The 27,182-nt window shown below is 37.1% G+C and overlaps 1 protein-coding gene across 3 annotated transcripts in view; it reads left to right on the forward strand.

Moving 5' to 3' along the window:
- The window catches only part of mast1b (microtubule associated serine/threonine kinase 1b), a 46,498-nt gene that overhangs the window by 4,281 nt on the left and 15,035 nt on the right, over nt 1-27,182 (forward strand). The window contains exons 2-13 of one of the 3 annotated variants that reach the window (XM_039667267.2): nt 10,774-10,805; nt 19,071-19,150; nt 19,423-19,498; nt 19,651-19,720; nt 20,238-20,398; nt 22,211-22,286; nt 23,652-23,861; nt 25,565-25,666; nt 26,137-26,269; nt 26,350-26,417; nt 26,540-26,616; nt 26,791-26,999. In XM_039667267.2, coding sequence (XP_039523201.2) covers nt 10,774-10,805; nt 19,071-19,150; nt 19,423-19,498; nt 19,651-19,720; nt 20,238-20,398; nt 22,211-22,286; nt 23,652-23,861; nt 25,565-25,666; nt 26,137-26,269; nt 26,350-26,417; nt 26,540-26,616; nt 26,791-26,999 — 1,294 coding nt within the window. Of the gene's footprint in view, nt 1-10,773; nt 10,806-11,843; nt 11,971-19,070; nt 19,151-19,422; nt 19,499-19,650; nt 19,721-20,237; nt 20,399-22,210; nt 22,287-23,651; nt 23,862-25,564; nt 25,667-26,136; nt 26,270-26,349; nt 26,418-26,539; nt 26,617-26,790; nt 27,000-27,182 lie in introns of those variants that run through there. The other 2 variants (XM_039667268.2, XM_089129285.1) reach the window with 2 other exon arrangements.

Raw genomic sequence — 27,182 nt, forward strand, 5'->3', positions numbered from 1 at the left:
TGGGTGGTTGGGTTATTATGCTGGCCCATATTGATAGGATAGCATCTAGCAGTTGATGGAGATTTGAGGGATGCACATCCAGGGCACAAAGCTCCCATTTCACCACATCCCAAAGATGCTCTATTGGGTTGAGATCTGGTGACTGTGGCGGCCATTTTAGTACAGTCAACTCATTGACATGTTCAAGAAACCAATTTGAAATTATTCCAGCTTTGTGACATGGTGCATTATCCTGCTGGAAGTAGCCATCAGAAGTTGGGTACATGGTGGCCATAAAGGGATGGACATGTTCAGAAACAATGCTCAGGTAGGCCGTGGCATTTAAACGATGCCCAATTGGCACTAAGGGGCCTAAAGTGTGCCAAGAAAACATCCCCACTAGGGGTGGGGGAAAAAATCGATTCTCGATGCATCGCGATGCGGACGTGGACGATCCTGAATCGATTCACAAATGTCAAAAAATCTATTTAAAAAAAAAAAATTTTTTATATGTATTTATAATAACGTAATATTGACGGAGAAAGACGGAACTCTGAAGCGCGGAAGTGCATTGCCGGACCGTCTGTGGCGTGCACATAACAGAGATGAGATGGCACGCGAGATCCAAACACCTTTCTTGTTAGGTTAAAAGCTGACGTTTGGAAATATTTTGGCTTCTTAAGTTGAAGGGGGAATGGAGCTGGACAAGAGCTGCACTAGTTGTACGCTTTGTGGAATAAAACCAACGACGGAAACACGACAAATATGATAAGCCATGTGACGACACCTTTCCAGCCAGAGGAGGAAAAACACTCGGCTGCACCAGTCGTTATATTATTTATTTACTACAAGTATGCTCCTAGTTCAGGCACACATTTATTTTCCTGGTCGTTCTTTGTAATGTTAATAAAATATATTGTACATTAGTTCTTTATGGGTCATTACTTTGTACTTTTAAGGCAAATTATTTATAGTCACACACAAAAGATTCAGATAATCGATTTGTAACATTATAAATGTCTTATACTTTAACTTTTGATCAACTTAATTTATCCTTGAATAAAAGTATAGATTTCTTTTTTCTTTTGCCCAAAAAATTTAATAAAAATTCTTACCGACTCCAAACATTTGAACGGTATTTATTGTTTAATGTTACAAAAGCTTTCTATTTCAGATAAATGCTGTTCTTTTGAATTTCTAGGTGATTCTCTGAATCGGGTGCCCTTCAAGTCCCCCAAACTTGCTTCAAATATTTTCAATTGAAGGAAATCACAAAATACATTTTAATGCTGTCAATTAATAGAACCAGGTGCATTTGCATTATAATGCAACACAATTGCTTTTGAAAAAAAATTTAGTGTGAGTTGCCTAAGTAGTAGACAACAAGCATACTAACCATTTTATTTTCAATGAATATCAAACAAATAAAAAGTGCAATTAATACCAAAATGTTGCTGCTGCTAATATAATCATATGTTGGTCTAGTGTATTTTCGTTTACTGTTGTGAAATGGAAAAATCAATAATCGGTAATCGAGAATCGCTATTAATCGAAAATCGACTGTAATCGAATCGGGACTTCAATAATCGTATTCGAATCGAATCGGGAAATCAGACAGATTAACCACCCCTAATCCCCACACACCATTACACCACCAGCAGCCTGCACAGTGGTAACAAGGCATGATGGATCCATCATTCTGTTTACGCCAAATTCTGACTCTACCATCTGATTGTCTCAACAGAAATCGAGACTCAGACCGTATTTCTGTAAAACGGCTCATCAGTCTCTTGTAAATCTACCAGTTGAGCGCAAACAATTGCAAAAAACTTTATTAATTATAATAATTTACACAAAGAGCAGGAAATGAGCTGGATGTTAGTTAGTGTTAGTAATTGCTCGTTGAGTTCATAATCATATTTTAACCGTACTTTATATGTAATACATTATAAAAGCATTTTTAATGCATTAATTATGTTTTTAATGCACCATCATGTTCTAATGAATCATTGGTAATCATCACTTATTCATTGATACACATTTAGAAAGCTAAAGCAATTGTTAAAAGCGCTATATAAAGGAAGGTGACTTGACTTCTTAAAGCAATATAACACACAACAAACAACCAATTTCAGATGTAACAATAAATATGCAAATATTATAATGGTTCCAATTATTTATGAAAAGATAAAATGCATTTTACTTAAAGGCTGTTACCAATGTGTTATAGTGATAATTAATTGCGATAATTAGCTCGAAAGTCCTGTCTAATCTTTTCTAACTGTATAATATTGTGAAGCGGCTCTCAGGCTTCAGGCTGGCTCTCCATTACAGCATCTGAAGTGCTTTGCTCGGCTGATCTCTGCTCAGAGTTTGCTCTCGTCGGCTCCATCTGTCCACTCCAGTCCGCCGGGCTACTCTTCTCCGCAGGCAGGGTTTCTGGGAAGCTTTTACAGCATCCGAAGGACGGAAAACTCAATTACTGGCTAAAATTAAACACGTGAGTCAGAGTGAAACAAACAGACGGCACGCGTGCCACAACAAGAGATGAGCTCCAGCCTTCTGTTGCTTTACGTGGAAGGGTAATTTAACGGATGACTTCACTTCAAAATGAAAATTTCCTGATAATTTACTCACCCGAATGTCTTTCTTTCTTCAGTGGAAAAGAAGGAAAATATTTCCGGATTTTTCTCCACACAATGGACTTCAACGGTAACCAAATTGTTGAAGTCCAAATCAATGCAGTTTCAAAGGGCGTAGAAGAGCTTCACACGACCCCAGCTGAGGAATAGGGTGTGATCTAGCGAAACGATCCGCCATTTTCTAAAAAGAATAAACATTTGTATACTTTTTAACCACAATTGTTCGTCTTGCGACGCGCTAGGCATTACGTCATCACGTCGGGAAGGTCACGCTGGACGTAGGTGTAAGAACGGCCCCAATCGAACCGCAGCCTTGTGTTGCTTTGCGGAAGGTTAATTTATAATGTTGAAAAGGAATACATGTTTTCATTGCCAGATGTTTTGGTATCATCATAAAACAGACTTATTCTTCACTTCAATCCTCAGTAAGATTGATTCAGTCTGTGTTGACAATAAGGGTTTAACAATACATCGATATGGATCGATGCATCAATCAAACGTCTAACGATACGCTGTATCGATACCACACATGAAATATATGATGTATGGTACCTTTATTTTGACACACTCCACATCCTTACGTAACTTTTTTTCCGCTGAAATAGACGCCTGATATAATGGACTGAAACCTTTGTCACAAAAGCTGGTTCGTACGAATTCGTACGAGTGATTCAAAAGTGGCTAATTCATACTAATTCATACGACCTCACTCGTACAAATTTGTACGATTTGTCTAAACCCACGTGACGGTTATGTTTAGGGGCGGGGTCAGGGGTAGGTCATTCGTACGAATTCATACGAATTGGCTAATTAGTAAAATCTGTACGATTTAGCAAAATCGTACTAACTCGTACAAGTGAGGTCGTACGAATTGTTGCGAATTAGCCACCTCGTAAAATTCGTACAAATTCCCGTGAGATCGGGTTGAGTTTTTTTTCACTATAAAGGCATCGCGAGTTTATGTTTTCCTAAGAAACAACAAGCAAATTTTAGCAAATCAGTACTCAGTATTCAGGTCAGGTGACAAGGCTGCTTGTCATTTTGAAAAGACGCGCTAGCTGAGAGGAGTTTCGTCAAAGCTGACTTAAAGTGATCGAGGATGGATTTCAGCAACCTTGATGAACCCGTGATATCTTTTTCGGCTCAGAAAATGAAAATAAAAGCTGAAAATTTTTCACCGAATCTTGCTAAAACGGCATGTTTAGTGGTGCGTGAAAAGCTATTGCGTGTACGTTAGTCACAACAACAAAGTTTGACAGGCATCTATGCCAGCTGAGGAGATTAATGTTACGGATTAACCATGTGTTTTATGAATAAGTAACGGCTGAAGGGCGTTGTTAGGCACGACGCGAAGCGGAATGTGTCAATGTTACATTTCAGCACTTCAGCATGACGTTTCGTAGAAGTCTCTCCAAATTGTTCCTCAAACCACTTATCCATCGTCATGCCACCTAGTAAATCGAAATTTACTTCAAACATTTTTAGCCTTTTTAATTCTTAATTTTTTTTCTATGTTTAGCCTATGTTGATATGTGTGGTTGCTAAGGGTGTTGCTAAGGGCGCATTAATAAATAGAACCGTTGGGTGAAGCAGTCATAGCCGTGTTTTATCGTGAATAAAGCACAGCTATTGACCAATCAGAATCAAGGATTGGAACTAACCGTTTTATAATATGTATCATAGCAATTACTCGGATTTGTTTAACTCTCAAACAATTTTCAAAGAGTTTAATTTTATTCAATAATATTTTTGGATGTATTGTGAGTTAATAAATGTAACTGGTTGAGTACACTTAGCATCGATTAATCGATCGATAGAGCCCTGAATCGAATAGTATCGTAATCGCATCGTAGAAAGTTTTGAGGTATCGCCAAATATCGTATCGCTGGCTGAGAGAATCGGTATCGTATCGTATCGTGATTAACTGTTCGATTTACACCCCTAGTTGACAAAACTATTTACTGTACACCGCTACACTCTCAGAAAAAAAGGTACAAAAGCTGTCACTGGGGCTGTAGCTTTTCAAAAGGTACACTTTTGTATCCAAAGGCTACATATCGGTACCTTAGTGGTACATATTAGCACCTAAAATGTACATATTAGCACCTGAAATGTACAGTTGAGCTCATGAAATGGATATATTAGCACCTAAAATGTACATATTACCACCTAAAATGTGCATATTAACCACTTAACTGTCACCGTCCCACAGGTGGGACGTTTGCCACTATATTTTAAAAACAATAATATCTTAGTAAATACCTTAAATAATATTGACAAACTATATATCATTTGAAAGCTTACAATCTCTAGTTTCCATATTTAGTGACTGATTTTCAAAATATATTACAGAGGAGCCATAATGTATCAATATAAAACAAGAATATTTTCATACTCATAAGGTGTGTTCAGACCTTTATTTTAAAATAGCAGTAAACATGAAAAATCATGAAAAAATGGTAGATACCTCAGTTTGTTTTCATGCCAAAAGTTCAAAAGATAGAATCCATTCAATTATTTTGGAAAAAAAGGTCTGAAAAGTTTGAAATATCAGGAAAAAAAATAATAAATTCACCATTTGTGACGTGGCAGCTAGCTATGACTTACATGCGTGTGCTGTATGTGTTTCTTAGAGGTTCAATTCATATCAAAATCTGCCAAACTTCCCATGCTACTTCTGAATAGGATCTCTACTTCAGAAATTGTATGAAAATTGTGAAAATAATGGTTCATATCACTCAAAACACGAATGGAAATGCAGGCGCCCTTATATGGGCAGTAATGGAGTCTGATTGTGCCCTAGTGAAAAAGTTTGGTACTGCGCTCAAACAAAATCTTACTGAAAGCTCATTTTTTGAGATATCAACCTAAAATTTGAAACACAACTTGTTCAGATTTTTGGCTTTGATCTTTCTTTCATTTTAGAGTAGCCCAGGTTTTGAAAATATATATTTTATGTAAAATATGAATAATTAATATTTTTACGTTGTACATTTCTATAAACTCAAACTTCTATAACTTTTTTTCTGTTTCACTTTCTTAATTTATTTCACTTCTACAAAAATCTGCCAAATGTCTTCTTTAAAACAAGACCAATCATATGTCTATATTCCAAAGCATTCTTGAATTACAGCCATTTAAGTTCGAAATGTGCATTTTCATGTCTATTCAAAAAAGGGGGGGTGACAGTTAACAGGTTAACACCTAAAATTGACATATTATCACCCCTAATGTGTATATTACCACCTAAAATGGACATATTAGCTCATGAAATGGACATATTAGCACCTAAAATGTACATATTAGCACCTAAAATGTTCATATTATCACCTAAAATGTACATATTACCACCTAAAATGTACATATTAACACCTAAAATGGGCATATTAGCTCATGAAATGAACATATTATCACATAAAATGTACATATTAGCACCTCAAATGGACAAAAGTGTACCTTTTGAAAAGGTACAGCCACAGTGACAGCTTTTGTACCTTTTTTCTGAGAGTGTAATAGGAAAGATGAATGCGTATCAACAGCAATAACAGTGTACCAGATATATTTCTCCAAGATTAAACATCTGAACGTTGTCAAATCCATTACCTGACCAAACACTTGAGTTGTCATGACAACAATAATATTTGGAAAACATGATTTTGCTGTTTTTTTTAATGGTACTTACTGTAAAAAGCACTTTGATAACAACAGAACGACGCAGGGAAATATGTCATTCAGCTAAAGATCAGTCCAGTGCGAGTGTATATTTTGACATGCGCGCTGTAATACTCGTGGGGTCGTAATCTCTCATGGTATTTACAGTTTAATTGACCCGTGGGGTCAGCCAGAGAGCGTTTCGCCACAGTCGATAGAGATGGAGCCAGAGCCGCAGCGTTTAAGAGGGATTATTCACAGGGTGACCCGATGTTATCATGTTTGCAGCACAGGGCCTGCGTTGTCACGGTAACACACTTTTATTGGTGATCAATAAGAAACATGGAAGCAGACTAGAGCGCAGTGATGCGGCTTTTGATCAGACAGTCGATGCAAAATTAGCATCTTCTGTTGCTGAATAACAATGCTAAAAATACAGCACTTCTGAAACGGACATTTCCTCTCTTATTGTCATAAAGGAAGATGTTAAAGGCCACTCTTAGCCCTGCTGAGCTTTAATATGCGAAAATCTTCTGAAGGATTTAATTTTTTTTTTTTGTAGCTTATTTTTAATAGTTTTGATCAGGCGAATCTCATGACAACATCTCTAGGTAATTGTTCACCTCAAAACGCACTTTTAACTTTGCTTCTTATGTTACTGGGGGAAAAAACACAATTCTACGACCATATGCTTCAATCATGACAAGATGACAGCTTTTAACATGTTATTACATATGGCAATGTTGATGTATTTGGTCATGGCAGACTAGATATTACTGTTTCATAAACTCTGTATCAGATCTAGGCGGGTGGAGCTGGGGAGGTGTAGGATCTCAGCAAACAAAGACGTAACTTACAGCAAACACTGAAGCAGACTATTTAAACGTTGAGCAAGCAATCTCATTGGCTGTGGAATCAGCAGAGGCCAATCAGCTGATGTGATTGGATGTAAAGGACTGATCAGCCTGCGACCTCTAGAGTTTCAGGACTGAACTATATGTTGCAACATTAGTTTCATGCACATTTCTCCCCAAAACATTGTATTACTGTAATGTGCCTGGATGGTTGGATGTTTCACTTTTGAGTAGGCCTCGACCGATTATCGGCGCCGATATTAAGCATTTTTATGGTTATCGGTATCGGCCATTTTCAAAACCGATTTGCCGATAAAATAATAATTATTATAATTGGCTTTTGAGTTTATGTAATGCTAATAATCTCAATGATTATTCTCATAACGGTATTGTATTTTTATCAAATTAGTATGCCACTGGCATAACATAAATGCCAATACGTTTACGTATTTTACAATTAAAATTTATATGTCGAATTTTTGCGTTCCAGCAACGTGAATTTGAATGGAATGAAAAAAATGTTTAGTTGACATAAAATAATATCACAATGCAAAACTTTTAATGGTTCATTTCTTTATGCAACTTAAATTTTCTTATTTTCTGCTGTGGGGAAAAACCTGGACATGATCTTGACGGGTTTCAATTCTGAAAGCACATGCACACACACACCCAAGGACATCTGAGTGCTCCTATTGATTAGTGATCAATATCAATTGATGCTAATAATGTTTGTTGATTAAAGCTGCTGCAGGCTTTATTTGTTGAGTTGCACACCATGCATCAATGTTATATTTTTTATAATATAGTTGGCTAAAGGTGACAGCGGTCCGTGTTCAGCAAAAGCTTTTATGAAATTGTGTGTTGGCTTGATATGGCAGCTTGTTTCCGCCACAGAAATAAAAATAAAAAGGTAATTGCGACTTTTTAATCTCACAATTCTGACTTTTTGTCTTGCATTTGCAGGTTTAGATCTCACAATTTGGACTTTGCAATTCACAATTCTGAGTTTATATCTGACAATTTTAAGAAAAACAATCATTGGGAGTTCTAAACTTGGAAATCGGAGGTTAAAAATGCCAGAATACCATGTTTATATCTTATAATTCTGCGAAAAAGTAATCGCAAGTTAAGAAATTGGATTTGCAAGGTTAAAAAAAGTCTAAAATTCCAAGTTTATATCTGAATTTCCAATCACTTTTTTTTTTTTTTACTTCCTGGCATAAACAAGCTTCCATGGTTTGGTGACAAATCAATCACAATAAGGAACGAACATGAATTAAGAGAGTAAAGGGTACTGTGGATCTGTTTGGAGGTTGAGATTAGTTTAACATGAGTGGTTTCTCTGGGTCTGAATGAGCATCTGCTGGAGTAGAGAGACACAGAGTCTGTCAGGAAGACGAACGAGAGGATATTATGCGGTTCAGTCACAGACACACAGCGAGAGAAATGAAGGACTGGAACGCTGCCAGAACAGCATCAGCTTCTCTCTGTTCATGCCAAGTGTGTTGAGTTGGTTTGTTTCAGTTTTTTGTCCTCACAAACCAAACAGACAGTTTCATTTACAGTTTTCAAATAATGAGACAAAACCTTTCAAATACAAATTTGGTGACATTCACACGCTTTACTTTAAACTTATGAAATACTTTCTGCCTTTGTTTTAAACACTAGATCTATTGTTTTATCATTTATACCCAACAAACTTTATTTTGTCAAGTGCTTTACTTGTAAATTTAGCGTTGTTAATGTTATTAACAACGATTAATAAATGCTGTAAAAAATTTATTGCTTTTTGTTAGTTCACGATTATATCAACTTTCGATAACATTTTAAAAAGTTTCATGTTATTGTTAAGTGTTATAAATGCCTCTTTCTTTGAGATGCTCCTCACTGCAGAACATGAAATCCACGAGGAGTCGGATCCAGATCCAACTCCTCCCACCTTACATACTAAACCTACCCATCTCTGCTCCCTGATCCCTAAACCTACCTCTAAACCTACCCAGTTCAACCCACCGATCCCTAAACCTACCTAGCTCTACCCTCTGATCCCTAAACCCACCCCTAAACCTACTAAGCTCCACCCCCTGATCCCTAAACCTACCCAGCTCCACCCCCTGATCCCTAAACCCACCCCTAAACCTACCCAACTCCACCCCTGATCCCTAAACCTACCTCTAAACCTACCCAGTTCAACCCACTGATCCCTAAACCTACCTAGCTCCACCCTCTGATCCCTAAACCCACCCCTAAACCTACCCAACTCCACCCCCTCATCCCTAAACCTACCCAGCTCCACCCCCTGATCCCTAAACCCACCCCTAAACCTACCCATCTCTGCCCCCTAAACCCTAAACCTACCTCTAAACCTACCCAGTTCAACCCACTGATCCCTAAACCTACCCAGCTCCACCCCCTGATCCCTAAACCTACCCAGCTCCACCCCCTGATCCCTAAACCCACCCCTAAACCTACCCAACTCCACCCCCTGATCCCTAAACCAACCTACCCAGCTCCACCCCCTGATCCCTAAACCTACCCAGCTCCACCCCCTGATCCCTAAACCCACCCCTAAACCTACCCAACTCCACCCCTGATCCCTAAACCTACCTCTAAACCTACCCAGTTCAACCCCCTGATCCCTAAACCCACCCCTAAACCTACCCAGTTCAACCCCCTGATCCCTAAACCTACCCAGCTCCACCCCCTGATCCCTAAACCCACCCCTAAACCTACCCAACTCCACCCCCTGATCCCTAAACCTACCTCTAAACCTACCCAGTTCAACCCACTGATCCCTAAACCTACCTAGCTCCACCCTCTGATCCCTAAACCCACCCCTAAACCTACCCAACTCCACCCCCTGATCCCTAAACCTACCTAGCTCCACCCTCTGATCCCTAAACCCACCCCTAAACCTACCCAACTCCACCCCCTGATCCCTAAACCTACCTCTAAACCTACTCAGCTCCACCCCCTGATCCCTAAACCTACCTAGCTCCACCCTCTGATCCCTAAACCCACCCCTAAACCTACCCAACTCCACCCCCTGATCCCTAAACCTACCTCTAAACCTACCCAGTTCAACCCACTGATCCCTAAACCTACCTAGCTCCACCCTCTGATCCCTAAACCCACCCCTAAACCTACCTAGCTCCACCCCCTGATCCCTAAACCTACCCAGCTCCACCCCCTGATCCTTAACCCCACCCCTAAACCTACCCAGCTCCACCCCCTGATCCTTAACCCCACCCCTAAACCTACCCAGCTCCACCCTCTGATCCCTAAACCCACCCCTAAACCTACCTAGCTCCACCCCCTGATCCCTAAACCTACCCAGCTCCACCCCCTGATCCTTAACCCCACCCCTAAACCTACCCAGCTCCACCCCCTGATCCCTAAACCCACCCCTAAACCCACCCCTAAACCTACCCAACTCCACCCCTCAGATCTGGATCCGCCCCCGCCCCCTGGATCTCATGTTCTGCAATGAGGTGCTACAGCTTTCTTTGGCTAAATTCTTGTGTTTTGAATGTAATGTAATGCCATTATAAGTGTGTCTGGGATAGTGTGTTTATTTCAAGCTCCTGACTGATCTCTGTCTTCTCTCTGTGTGTTTCTCCGTCTCCGTCTCGTCGTCTTCGTCCCAGAAGGATCTTCCTCTGCCCCGTAAGAACAGCAGGTGAGCCCCATCTTCAATGATAAGAAGAAGATACATGATTATTATGCATCTTTTTATTCGGATCACATGTATCTGTGTTTGTGATGAAAACCCCATAACAATTGAGTAACTTCAGTCCCTTGTTTACATCCAGAGTTGCGAATTTAACTTGTGTGCAAATAAAACAACAGTTGTTATTTCCAGGGAAATTGGTGCAAAATATCTGTAATAAAAATAGAAGTTGCTGCTCTTTTTTTTTTCTCTCTCTTTTTTTAAAATTTTTTTTGCGCTCGGTTTTGGGAATGCGATTATGTGAGGCTCTTCTTCGGGGGAATTATTAAACCAATTCAATCTGATGTCAAACTTTGAGACATTTGAGATGCTGTGCAGTGCGATTGGTCCACTGGTTTGTCCAGTTATCCAATCACATGATGGGATGACTCTTCCAATTGGCGATTGGCTCTTTTTTTTTTAGAAGGCGGGACTTATCCCGCCATTCATAGTTATACGAGTGAGTGTGTTTAGTGTATATAGTCTTTGGATTTATTCATTAGATGTGTTATCATGATCATTAGATGTGTTATCATGTAAAATGATCCCTTATGAAATTTTTTTATGCATTTTTATGCAAATTTGTATGGAAATAGTCAGGTTATTATCGTATAAAACAAAACTGGATGTAAACATAACTGTATATTGGTTTATTAAAGGCAAACTCAACCTGTCTTGCTTTGTCTCTCTCTCACTCTGTCCATTTCTTTAAAAGCTTTCCTTGTTCACTTGGACTTATATTATTTTTTTGTGATTCTTACTTGTACCATCCACCGTGACCTCCGGGAAAAAGCACATTGCACTTAAATTTAGAAGCACACACACACACACACACACACACACACACACACACACACACACACACACACACACACACACACTCATTAGCATCTTATGAACGGATGCACCGCACCTGCTCCCCCTCTTTTAACGCTCGTCTTGGTATCATCCGCTGCCCTCGAGATTTTACCCAGAATTCCCCCTTGCACTCTGTTTTCCAGTGTGTGAGCAAAGCCAGACGCTCTAACCGTTCTCCATCTGATGCTGTTTGTGATGCGCACTGGTTATTTCCGAGCGTCTGCGTCTGCTTTGAGCTCTTGATCATGCAGGGCGACATGTTTCGTCGCACTAAAAGGTGAAATGTTTTTAAAAATCTGTTTTAACTGAGCTTTTACTGTCGCGTTGATGTCATTGTTAACCTGCATCTGGTGACACACTAACTGAATGACCTCATTAATGCAGTGAGTTTAATATGTTAGTTAATCCTGTGATAAATGCGTCCGATTTAATATGATATTTTCATGCAAATAGCATATATTTTATCGTGTTTCATATCTGAGCCGCAAATTATGTTGTTTGACTCAAAATGAACAGTATTTTACTCTGTTGAGGCTGGTGTTATTAGTCACAAAGGCCTGCAATTTTTTTTGAATACTTGTTGATCATTTGAATTCATTGGTAAATCATTGAATCATTTGCTTGCGCTTTCTTACATCTTCTGAGGTTTTAGTCTTAAATCCTCCATGTTGATGCTGAATGTCCCAGTAAAGGTTGATGTCAGACCTCTTATGTTAATATTAGTAACCCTGTAAAGCTTGACATATGAAATAATAGTAATTTTTTGTACCTGTAAACACCCTGATAGCACACGTACATCACGGGACGTCTATTTGATGTGTGTGTTTACATCTGGAAAACGTATTTTTTATAGTGTTTGTTTGCTCATCTGCAATACGCCTAGATAGCACAAGGCTGTTTGATCTCCTATTTACATCTGGAAGACGTATTTTAAAGAGTGTTTGCTCATCTGCAAGACGTCTATAGGACGTTTCCTGCAGTTGTCAAATTATAGACGTTTAGAAGATGTCTCTAAGATGTAATGATTTAGAATGCACCTTAAACTGACATCTTATAAACGTCTATTTGACATCTGACAGGAAACGTCCTATAGATGTCTCGCAGATGAGCGAACACTCTTTAAAATACGTCTTCCAGATGTAAATAGGACATCAAATACCCTTGTGCTATCTGGGTATAGGACGTTTCCTGTTAGACGTCAAATAGACGTTTAAAAGACGTAATGTTTAAAAGACGTCTTTAAGATGTAATGTTTTTTTTTAGAATGTATGTTAAACTGACATCTTAAAGATGTCTATCAGATGTTAGTAAACAGCAGATGCTTTTTCAGATGAAGTGATCTTTAACAGACATCTTGCAGACGTACGTGTGATATCTGGCCCTGGGAAAATGTTAAATAAAATATATCTAGGTGCACTGCAGGTGAGTAATTCTAAATTAGAATGCTGGAATTCTAAATTAGAATGTTTCACTCGAATATTTAAAACAATTCAAACCATATTGGAGTTCTAAAGATGTCAGTTGGGAGAAAATACTGTGAACAATAGATTTAAAAATCAACAGTCCACAAGAAACACAACAATTAAATACAAATACAAAAAAACAACAACATATATATATATATATATATATATATATATTAGGGCTGTGCAAAAATTAATTGCGATTAATTGCATCCAAAATAAAAGTCTGTGTTTACATAATATATTTGTGTGTGCTGTATATAATTATTTTGTATATATAAATACCTATGCATGCATTTATATATTTAAGAATTATTTGTGATTAAATTCTATATATATATATATATATATATATATACTGTGTATATATATATATATATATATATAAATACATAATCTATATTATATAAATATAAATATTTTATATATGAATAACACATTTTCTTAAATATATATATATATATAGATTCATGTGTGTGTATTTATATATACAAAATAATTATATACAGCACACACAAATTTATTATGTAAATACAGACTTTTATTTTGGATGCGATTAATCGCAATTAATTTTTACACAGCCCTAAATATATATATATATATATATATATATATATATATATATATATAAAACACACCTGTTTTATTCAGAGGCACTGAGCAAAAATATGCAATTTGATGCAGATAATAATAATATGGCCAGAAAGTAAGATGAAATTCTGATTGTAATGTAAATAAACAAGATCTGTATACATAAAATGCGTTTTAAAACATAATGCAATGCAATATGATGACGATTGACAGAATACTTCCTCAGAATCATGATGACCTGAACATGATTTTTTCTAAAAACAAATGTCTCGATAATCAAGTAAACCTTGGTGGCTTCACTAAGTAAGTGTACATCATGAAATATTACTAACAAATGAAAGTTTATTCTGACATTTACTTTATAAAAATCACTTAAAATTTCACAGCAAAAAACACATTGACCATGAATACATTTTTTTTTTCAATAATTATACAAGACCTTTTCTTTTTAACCAACCAGATGACAGAAGACATGTCTTAGATGGTGTGCAACAGGTTTGTCAGCAAAGTTTTGATCATGTTGATCATTTAGAGGCAACTTTGCATATCAAATATGACGCAGTGGGCTTCAGAGGATTAAAAAGTGCAGTGTCTCTTTAAGAACATTAACGTCTGTCTACACCTGTGTGTGTTTACTAGTACTGTATTAGGCAGCACTGTTTGACATGCCTTAACATCATTGATATAGTCTGTGATCAAATATCAAAGATCAGATCTCTGTTTGGGGGTTGTGTTGTATCAGCAGCTCCGTCAGACAGGCAGAGGGACACAGTGCACCCTATGCGACTCTATTAGTCTGTTCATTCAGCATTTTTACAGCTGCTCTCTGCTCAATGTAGCTGAATTCAGCTTTTACTTTCCTTAATTGTGAGGACATTTGCTCCTCATAATGAAGATAAAACATGACACACACACACACACAGTCAGTCTGTGTATGTCTGTAATAGTGTGTAATGGCTCATACACTCACTTAAGGCATATCAAGTATCTCGCGTTCACTCTCACTCCTCCATTAGCTTGCTTTTTCTCTCTCTCTCTCTCTCCCTCCATCTCTCTCTCTGAGTGCCTCTCTGTTTCTTCAGAGTGCCTGTACGCACAGACTGAGATTGATGACTGTTGAAATGGAATTTTATGTATCGCTGTTGTTCTACTGCAGGGCACAAATGCACTCACTCACTTACACACACACACACACACACACACACACACACACACACATACACACACAGTTGGGTATGGGGGTGGTGAAAGTAGCGAGGACTTAGGTGCAGAGTGATGGGCTTTTAATGATGATAATAAAATAAAACAAGATACAAACAAAACTAACCTGAGGTGGAAGACTTGACCTTGACTTTGACCTTGACTTTGACTTTGACTTGACTTTGACTTGACTCTACCTTGACTTGACTTTGACTCTACATTAACTTGACTTTGACTTGACTTGACTCTACCTTGACTTGACTTGACTTGACTTGACTTTACCTTGACTTGACTTTACTTTGACTTGACTCTACTTTGACTTGACTTGACTTGACTTTGACTTGACTTGACTCTACCTTGACTTAACTTTGATTGTACTTTGACTTGACTTGACTTGGCTTTGACTTGACTCTACCTTGACTTAACTTTGATTGTACTTTGAATTGACTTGACTTGGCTTTGACTTGACTCTACCTTGACTTGACTTTACTTTGACTTGACTTTGACTCTACCTTGACTTAACTTTGATTGTACTTTGACTTGACTTGACTTGGCTTTGACTTGACTCTACCTTGACTTGGCTTTGATTTGACTCTACTTTGACTTGACTTTTACTCTACCTTGACTTGACTTTGACTTGACTTGACTTTGACTCTACCTTGACTTGACTTGACTCTACCTTGACTTGACTTTACCTTGACTTGACTTTACTTTGATTTGACTTTTACTCTACCTTGACTTGACTTTGACTTGACTTGACTTTGACTCTACCTTGACTTGACTTAACTCTACCTTACCTTGACTTGACTTTGACTTGACTTGACTTGACTTTGACTTTGACTTGACTCTACCTTGACTTGACTTTGACTTTGACTTAAATCTACCTTGACTTGACTTTACCTTGACTTGACTTTGACTTGACTTTGACTTGAATCTACCTTGACTTGACTTTACCTTGACTTGACTTTGACTTGACTTGACTTGACTTTGACTTGACTCTACCTTGACTTGACTTGACTTTGACTTGACTTGACTTGACTTGGCTTTGACTTGACTTTGACTTTGCTTTGACTTGACTTTGATTTGATTTGACTTGACTTGACTCTATTTTGACTTGACTTTGACTTGGCTTGGCTTGGCTTGGCTTTGACTTGACTTGACTTTGATTTGACTTGACTTGGCTTTGACTTGACTCTATTTTGACTTGACTTGACTTTGATTTGACTTGACTTGGCTTTGACTTGACTCTATTTTGACTTGACTTGACTCTGCCTTGACTTGACTTTACCTTGACTTGACTTTGAATTGACTCTACTTTGACTTGACTTGACTTTGACTTTGACTTTGACTTTGACTTGGCTTTGACTTGACTTTGACTTGACTTAACTTGGCTTTGACTTGACTTGACTTGACTTGGCTTGGCTTTGACTTGACTTGACTTTGATTGGCTTTGACTTGACTTTGATTTGACTTGACTTGACTTGACTTGACTTGGCTTGGCTTTGACTTGACTTTGATTTGATTTGATTTGACTTGACTGTTTTGACTTGACTTGACTTTGACTTGACTCTACCTTGACTTGGCTTTGATTTGACTCTACTTTGACTTGACTTTTACTCTACCTTGACTTGACTTTGACTTGACTTGACTTTGACTCTACCTTGACTTGACTTAACTTGACTCTACCTTGACTTGACTTTACCTTACCTTGACTTGACTTGACTTTGATTTGACTTGACTTGGCTTTGACTTGACTCTATTTTGACTTGACTTGACTTTGACTTGACTTGACTTGACTTTGACTTGACTCTGCCTTGACTTGACTTGACTTTACCTTGACTTGACTTTGAATTGACTCTACTTTGACTTGACTTGACTTGACTTTGACTTTGACTTGGCTTTGACTTGACTTTGACTTGACTTAACTTGGCTTTGACTTGACTTGACTATTATTTGACTTGACTTGGCTTGGCCTTGACTTGACTTGACTTTGATTGGCTTTGACTTGACTTTGATTTGACTTGACTTGACTTGGCTTGGCTTTGACTTGACTTTGATTTGATTTGACTTGACTCTGTTTTGACTTGACTTTGATTTGATTTGACTTGACTCTGTTTTGACTTGACTTGACTTTGATTGGCTTTGACTTGACTTTGATTTGACTTGACTTGACTCTATTTTGACTTGACTTGGCTTGGCTTTGACTTGACTTTGATTTGACTTGACTTGACTTGGCTTGGCTTTGACTTGACTTTGATTTGATTTGACTTGACTTTGTTTTGACTTGACTTGACTTGACTTTGACTTGAGTTGACTTAACTTGGCCTTGACTTGACTTGACTATTATTTGACTTGACTTGACTTGACTTAACTTGACTTTGACTTGACTTGACTATTATTTGACTTGACTTGACTATTATTTGACTTGACTTGACTTGGCTTTGACTTGACTATTATTTGACTTGACTTGACTTAACTTGACTTTGACTTGACTTGACTTATTTGACTTGACTTGACTATTATTTGACTTGACTTGACTTTGATTGGCTTTGACTTTGATTTGATTTGACTTGACTCTATTTTGACTTGACTTTGACTTGACTTTGACTTGACTTGGCTTTGACTTGACTTGACTTTGATTGGCTTTGACTTGACTTGACTTTGACTTGATTTTGACTTGACTTGACTTGACTTTGACTCTACCTTGACTTGACTTAACTTGACTCTACCTTGACTTGACTTTACCTTGACTTGACTTGACTTTGATTTAATTTGACTTGACTTGGCTTTGACTTGACTCTATTTTGACTTGACTTGACTTTGACTTGACTTGACTTTGACTTGACTCTGCCTTGACTTGACTTGACTTTACCTTGACTTGACTTTGAATTGACTCTACTTTGACTTGACTTGACTTGACTTTGACTTTGACTTTGACTTGGCTTTGACTTGACTTTGACTTGACTTAACTTGGCTTTGGCTTGACTTGACTATTATTTGACTTGACTTGGCTTAACCTTGACTTGACTTCGATTGGCCTTGACTTGACTTGACTTGGCTTGGCTTTGACTTGACTTTGATTTGATTTGACTTGACTCTGTTTTGACTTGACTTGACTTTGATTGGCTTTGACTTGACTTTGATTTGACTTGACTTGACTCTATTTTGACTTGACTTGGCTTGGCTTTGACTTGACTTTGATTTGACTTGACTTGACTTGACTTGACTTGGCTTGGCTTTGACTTGACTTTGATTTGATTTGACTTGACTCTGTTTTGACTTGACTTGACTTTGATTGGCTTTGACTTGACTTTGATTTGACTTGACTTGACTCTATTTTGACTTGACTTGGCTTGGCTTTGACTTGACTTTGATTTGACTTGATTTGACTTGACTTGACTTGGCTTGGCTTTGACTTGACTTTGATTTGATTTGACTTGACTTTGTTTTGACTTGACTTGACTTGACTTTGACTTGACTTGAGTTGACTTAACTTGGCTTTGACTTGACTTGACTATTATTTGACTTGACTTGACTTGACTTAACTTGACTTTGACTTGACTTGACTATTATTTGACTTGACTTGACTATTATTTGACTTGACTTGACTTGACTTAACTTGGCTTTGACTTGACTATTATTTGACTTGACTTGACTTGACTTAACTTGACTTTGACTTGACTTGACTATTATTTGACTTGACTTGACTATTATTTGACTTGACTTGACTTTGATTGGCTTTGACTTTGATTTGATTTGACTTGACTTTGACTTGACTTGGCTTTGACTTGACTTGACTTTGATTGGCTTTGACTTGACTTGACTTTGACTTTGACTTGATTTTGACTTGACTTGACTTGACTTGACTTGACTTTGACTTGACTTGACGTTGACCTTGACTTGACTTGAGCGCACAGTTCCACATGCTTGAGCGCACAGCTCCACATGCTCGAAACCTTATTTATTTTTATTTATTCATTTATTTAGCGATGGTGTGTTGATTGTGCAGAGCTTTAGCCATTTCCTTATTTCCTCTGATTGTCTCAGGAAAGAGCCGCTGATTAAAATACTTTATTTTGTTCCCAGGACTAAACCATTTCACTCTCTGTTTGTTTGTCTGCAGTTGCCGCAGTAACCGGAAGAGTTTGATTCTGACCTCGCCGACTTTGCCCCGCCCACATTCCCCATTACCGGGACACATCGGTGAGTGGCTCCGCCCCCTGCTGGAAATCCAGCTCACAAACCAACTGGCTGGACAAACCAGGTGGTCCAGATGGTTTTCAGAAGTGATAGCTGGTGTGTTGACAATCCCAGCTGGACTTAGACTACGTTTCTTCCAGGGGAAACACTTTCACAGAGACTGACGCTCATGAGTTTGATGCTTTCTGTGAAAGAACGTACTGTTATAGTGCTTTTCTTCATTGCTGGAGTGTGTGGTTAACTGAGCTTGTGTGTGTTTGTTCGTGTCCACACAGGGAGTAGCCCACTGGACAGCCCTCGCAACTTCTCTCCCAGCACCCCTGCTCACTTCTCCTTCGCTTCCTCCAGACGGTGAACACACACACACACACACACACACACACACACACACACACACACACACACACACACTTCAGACATCCACCTATCCATCTATCTACCCTACCTACCTACCTACCTATCTATTATCCATCTATCTTTCTATCATCTATCTGTCTATATAGTGATGGGCGCCGATGGTCACTGGCATCTCTTCCGTCTTCTGGATATGGAACCAACACACCCAGTTCAACGGTAATTCAGTCTCATTCAAACACACTCACACTCACAGATGGAGCCGACGTGTGTGTGTCTAGGTTATGTGTGATCAATGCTCTGGACACATCAGATGTGATCCAGCTGATTCTGCTGACAAACACACCTAAGTGCGCTTCAGCTGTGTGACATTCATGTGACGTGTGTGTTTATCTGTCGCTGCACAGTCCGAGACCTGCTCACTGCACTGATAAACACTAATAAACGCACACCTTCCCTTCACAGCAGAGATGTTTTTTTAATGGTGGACACATTGAGAATCTTTGCCAGATGTATTTTAACTTTATATTTAAGGGACGTAAGTTTTAAATGCAGAGAGTGGACAGTTGTAGTAAAGAAAGCATTATTTTGCTGATTGCGGTTTAAAACACTGTCTGTGTAGCGGATCACGAGGGATTGGCACTGACCCGCTGGTTCCTGATTGTTTACATCCTGTTCATACCTTGACTCCGTGTTGACCTGGATTTATCTGTAAATCTGTGTGTGTGTGTGTCAGTCTTCCAGCTCGTCTCAGGAGCGTCTGCACCAGCTGCCGTCTCAACCCACCTTGGACGAGTTGCACTTCCTCTCCAGCCACTTCGGCAGTGAAGAGAGCATCACTGATGATGACGGGGGACGCTGTTCTCCACACACACGACCCCGTTCACGCAGCCTGAGGTGAACACACACACACACACACTCATACATTGTTTACGGTAGTTGTGTTTAACCTAGGGGTGTCCATGGTTAACCGGTTAACCGATTAACCGTTTAAAATTCCTTAACCGAGTGAAACCTTTTTGCTCGGTTAAGTGGCGTCAATACATATTTGCACAAAACTTTTGCGTTTTTTTTTTCTGATTGTCGATAAAAAAATATTGCGAAATGACAGCGTTTCTATTAACGGTGTTATGCGACTAAAACATTTTTTTTTCCTTTCGCGATAAGCCATTCCAAAAATGATGGCAACGGACGTTGGTATATCTCAGCCACCGCACTAGACATTATTATTATTATTTATGGAAGGAGACGTGGTGTGTCATCCAAGCATTAATGGCAGGGAAAGTCGCAGAGTTTCTGTGTGTTTCTCCCTCATTTCTGCTCCGCGGTCTTGATTGTGGCATTTCTTCGAGGTTTTGTCTAGTAGGCTATTCCTTGTATCTTTTATGAATTTTAAAAAAGAACTCTGCCTCGTATTATGTCCAAACGGTCTACTTTTGTGTTCATTCGTTTCCCCTTATTTAATCCGTTGGCCTAATTGCAAAATGAAAAAAATGAACGGTTGTTGTATTTTGTAAATAGCAAAGTTGAACACCAAAATGTTCATTTGAACTGTAGGCTTATACACCAAATGCTGCGCAAAAATATATAGGCTAAATATCGACGAATTTGCCCCATAAACATTTAAAATATTTGACAAATTAATATGAAAAAAAAATATTTTACTGGTTTTCTGAGGCCAAATTAGAACCTGGAAATGATATTTTCCCCCGCAATGCTGAATGAGAAGAGCCGTAACCACAGCCTGCAGAAATGGGATTTATAAGTGATTTATATAGGCTATAACAAATGTGTCTGATAATAAAATAATATAAAATAACGAGGAATTAATTATTTATTAATAAACTATTTTTTTCTAAATCATTTTCGGCTAAAAAAAACAATTCTCCATCTCCATGCACATTTAGAGAGAAATTAATTAGCTACATAATTACATAGTCAGAAGATATTGGCCTTCGATTAGAATTTGTTCATTTTAAATTGGACATTTAAAGCTTTAGCCTACAAAGGATATAACCCCTGTAGACTAAAGCTTTACATGTCCAATTTAAAACGAACAAATTCGAATGCGGTGGCTGTTTCAGTTCTCGCGCTTCAGTTCACGGAGATCATGAAGCGCGCCTGAATGTTAAAGAACAACGTTTTCTTGTTATTGTGAGTTTACGCAAATAAATGTATTTGCGAATAATGCATTATTATTTTCTCTATGACCAGAAATGAAAGAGTATTTTAAGTTGTTTGTTTCCACTGAAAGAACTGCAAGTGTTCACATGGGCGTCTCGCAGCCATCAATGCGCGCTCCACACACACTGGATATGCGTCAAAAATATTGTGTTTATTTGTGCTTTGTTCCTTTTTTTGGATAAAGGCGTCTTCTACATAATATGCAGCCTAATAAAATGTTACAATAATTATGACTATTATTATTATTTGCGGACACGGAGTTAATGTGCTTATTTTCAATTGGCAATTTCAGTTTAAAGGGTGATGGAAACGCACCTACTTTAACTGCTCTGAACTTACCACTGCGTTTTATTTCTATAAATTAATTTCGTTTCAAATGGGGTCCAACCAGTTATTAAAAAGGTGTTAAAAATTATGGTTAATGGTTAACCGAGTATTAACCGATAAGGGCCTCGGTTAACGGTTAATGAAAAACTTGAAAACGTGCAGCCCTAGTTTAACCCTCTCTCTCTCTCATGTCTTCAGTCCAGGACGTTCTCACTCCTGCTATGACAATGAGATCATCATGATGAATCATGTTTACAGGGAGCGTTTCCCCAAGGTAAAGCTCTCACACACACACACACACACACACACACACACACCTGTCTCACACCTCACCATCTGTCTACCTGTTTCTCACACTGTCTACCTTCACCATTGTTATCTCTTAAAATCTGTGAGAACACCAGCATATACTGTATATATATATATGTATCCCTCTACCTCGGATGGTTCACCACACTGCATTCTGGGATTGGCTTCTCTGTGAAGGATGCGTACAGTGCTGAGACGTCTAAAATGAGATGATTTTGCATTATTTACATAATTTAAAAAACCAAGGAGGATAAAAAGATTTAACATTAGATGCTTTCTTTTGAGACGTTCCTTATGGGAAAAAAAACCTCAGATCTCAACGGTGTCTCAAACTGAGCTCAGGTGTGCTCAACATCCAAAAGTCAAACATTTCTCATCAAATGACCAGAGTTGCTCTCCTCGTGTCTGTGCTGACACGTCTCTCCTAACATTAGCCGTCTTAGAGGAGACTACATTGATTTTTACTTAGACAGTATGCCGCTGTATGTGTGTGTGTGTGTGTGCGCGTGCGTGTGTGACTTTAACTGGTGTCTGGTGTCTGTCTCTTAGTTTCCTGTAAGACAAACACACTTTTTATTGCCAGAGTGACGTCAGGTTAACTGAGGACGATATATAAAAAAAACATCTAAAATCTTCTTCTACACAACTATATAGTAAACATCTATCGCATATAAATACTATTAAATATATATATATATAGTGTAATTATTTGATATAATATTTATTTAGTAATTTGGCAATGAATAAATAATCTATTAGTTATAACAATTTTTGATACATATTTAGTATATAAAATATACTAAATATACTTTCTAATATACTTTCTATAATACTAAATATACTTTCATAATATATATATAACATAAGTAATATAATGAAAATAAAAAAAAACATTTTAAAAAACTTTAAACATCTATTATATATTAAAATATAATACTATTTAATATATATTAGAATGTATATAAAGTGTTATATTTGATAATATTATTGTAATAATATTTTTAGAATATTTATTTAGTAATCTGGTAATAAATAAATAATCTGTTCGTATTAATAAGAATTGATACATATTTAGTATTTCATAATATTAATAACAGTTATCTCATAATTAATATTATGAGATAAAATGAATATTGATGATGATAATAATATTACAAGGTCATTTATTTATTATAAAATACGTATGATTACTTTTATTTATTATTCTTTAATATATTCATATATTATTATTATTATTATTATATAACACTAATTACGATTATTGTTATTTCCAGAATCTATCTGTCATTCTTTATCTCCATCTTGATGAGTGTGTGTGTGTTCCCGCCAGGCCACGGCGCAGATGGAGGGCCGCCTGTGTGACTTCATCCACACGTACTGTCCCGAGAGCGTTCTCCCGCTGGCCGACGGGGTCCTGAGCTTCATCCACCATCAGATCATCGAGCTGTCCAGAGACTGCCTGACCAAATCTGGAGAAGGCCTCATCACGTCTATCTACTTCTTCGAGTTGCAGGAGAACCTGGAGAAGCTCCTGGACGACGTGAGTCCATCCCAACACAACCGGCTCTTTACGGAAATACGGGACGGGATTATGAAATATTATTTATATGTGATGTTTTAATGCATCATAGTAGCATTTGCTTTTCTGTTTTTAATTATTACTGATTCTCTATTGACCCAGGCCATGTGGTGGTTGAAAAAAGTATTTTAGAAATATTCTAGTAATAATAATAATATTATAATTATTACATTATTTTTTATTATATATATACAGTATATATATATATATATATATAGATAATTTTCTATTACTACATACTTATATATACATATATGCATTATGTATATATATTTATTTCTAGATTCTTAATAATATTAAATGTATGTATAATGTATTTACCATATAATGTATTTATTGTCACATACTGCAACCAGGGCCAATAAAATTTCTGTATATATTTTATTATATTATATTATATTACTAGTATTTTGTAATAAATAAATAGTCTAGAAATAATTACATAATTTATTATAATATAATTTATAAAAAATACATATATTTATTCATATTATATGCATTATGTATATATATTTATTTCTAGATTCTTAATAATATTAAATGTATGTATAATGCATTTACCGTATAATGTATTTATTGTCACATACTGCAACCAGGGCCAATAAAATTTCTGTATATATTATATTATAATTTATTATATTATATTATATTATATTATATTACTAGTATTTTGTAATAAATAAATAGTCTAGAAATAATTACATAATTTATTATAATATAATTTATAAAAAATACATATATTTATTAATATTATATGCATTATGTATATATATTTATTTCTAGATTCTTAATAATATTAAATGTATGTATAATGTATTTACCGTATAATGTATTTATTGTCACATACTGCAACCAGGGCCAATAAAATTTCTGTATATATTATATTATAATTTATTATATTATATTATATTATATTACTAGTATTTTGTAATAAATAAATAGTCTAGAAATAATTACATAATTTATTATAATATAATTTATAAAAAATACATATATTTATTAATATTATATGCATTATGTATATATATTTATTTCTAGATTCTTAATAATATTAAATGTATGTATAATGTATTTACCGTATAATGTATTTATTGTCACATACTGCAACCAGGGCCAATAAAATTTCTGTATATATTATATTATAATTTATTATATTATATTATATTATATTATATTATATTAAATTACTAGTATTTTGTAATAAATAAATAGTCTAGAAATAATTACATAATTTATTATAATATAATTTATAAAAAATACATATATTTATTAATATTATATGCATTATGTATATATATTTATTTCTAGATTCTTAATAATATTAAATGTATGTATAATGCATTTACCGTATAATGTATTTATTGTCACATACTGCAACCAGGGCCAATAAAATTTCTGTATATATTATATTATATTATATTATATTATATTATATTATATTATATTATATTATATTATATTATATTATATTACTAGTATTTTGTAATAAATAAATAGTCTAGAAATAATTGTAAAATATAATATAACATTATATTTCTAATATAGAATCTAGAAATAAATATTTATTACATGCATAATAATATGAATAAATATATTGAATTGAATAAGTCAGTGTTATCAGCTTCATGCATCTCTCTCTCTCTCTCTCTGTGTGTGTGTCTCAGGCGTACAAACGGTCAGAGAGTTCAGAGTTGACCTTCGTCACTGAGTTGGTGAAGAAACTCCTCTTCATCATCGCTCGACCTGCCCGACTGTTGGAGTGTTTGGTGAGGAAAATTCTTCTAGCTTATTCTTCCCATCCATCAAAGTCTCAAATAATCATCAGATAACGTGATATCAAACCCCTCTGGACTCCCAAAACACAAGCCAGACCGTTTCCAATTCTTACACAAAAGTGTTGTGAGCCAGAGCGTGTTGCATTAGCATTTAGATTGAAGCAGCGTTTTACTGTATCATTGACCTTTTGTGATTCACTGCCTCGAAATCTCACACAGTCATTTGAAACGAATCTGAGCTGCTCCAGGATTAAACCACACAGACGCATTATTACCCCAGAAGTTCACAAAATGAGCTTTCAGCAAAGTTTGGGCCAATATCTCCACGCACTTCAGCAAATGACAAAAGTTCAGTTTAATTCGCTGCATAAACGGAACCGTGTAATTCCAAACCGCGTCGCGTCGTTCTAAGATCGCCGTAGTAACCGACGGCACCAGTGATTGATGTGTGTGTGACACAGGAGTTTAACCCTGAGGAGTTTTATCATCTGCTGGAAGCGGCTGAAGATCACGCTAAAGAGGGACACCTGATGAAGACCGACATCCCGCGCTACATCATCAGCCAGCTGGGCCTGACACGAGACCCTCTGGAGGGTGAGGCGCGCACACACACACACACACACACACTGATTTTATTATAGAGGAACTGACCGTCTGTGACGTGTGCGTTTCAGAGATGGTCAATCGAGAGCACTATGACAGCGAGGGTCCCGTCACACCGGAGACGGACGATTCCGCAGAGGTTTGAACACACACACACACACACAGCCTCAATAAACTCTCAGTAAAGCATCTGTTACGAGAGGAAAATGACATCCTGTGCAAATTATTCTAAAGTGTTCAGAGGATTTTTCTCTTTTCCAGGGAAAAATGAAACCCATGAAGCCTCCAGGAGAGGCTGATTTCCAGACCATCAAACTAATCAGCAATGGAGCCTATGGGTAAACCAGCACACACACACACACACACACACTTGAGATGCCCTCATAAACCATGTTTACGTTCTAATACCCATCTCATTATACACATGTGTCTTCATAAACCATACAAGAACACGCACACACACACATATAGAGGAGTTGAGGCCGTGACTGAGGTTTCCGTGTGTTTTCCAGCGCGGTGTATCTGGTCCGTCACCTGGAGACCCGACAGCGCTTCGCTATGAAGAAGATCAACAAACAGAACCTGATTCTGAGGAACCAGATCCAGCAGGCGTTTGTGGAGCGAGACATCCTGACCTTTGCGGAGAACCCGTTCGTGGTCAGCATGTTCTGCTCCTTCGAGACCAGACGACACCTGTGTATGGTCATGGAGTACGTGGAGGGTGAGACACACACACTCTTTTACAGACTTTATTGTGACGTATATCTGAGTGAATCGCTTCTGGAACAAGAACAAATGTAGGCGGGGCTTGATTTTGACCGTGTGGAATTGATTGGATGGTTGTGGTTTGCTATTGGCTGATCTCATGTGAGTGACAGGTTGCCCCGCCCACATCATCAGAGAA

Source organism: Pimephales promelas, chromosome 3, assembly GCF_988280905.1.
Source record: "Pimephales promelas chromosome 3, fPimPro1.hap1.1, whole genome shotgun sequence".
Taxonomy (NCBI): domain Eukaryota; kingdom Metazoa; phylum Chordata; class Actinopteri; order Cypriniformes; family Leuciscidae; genus Pimephales; species Pimephales promelas.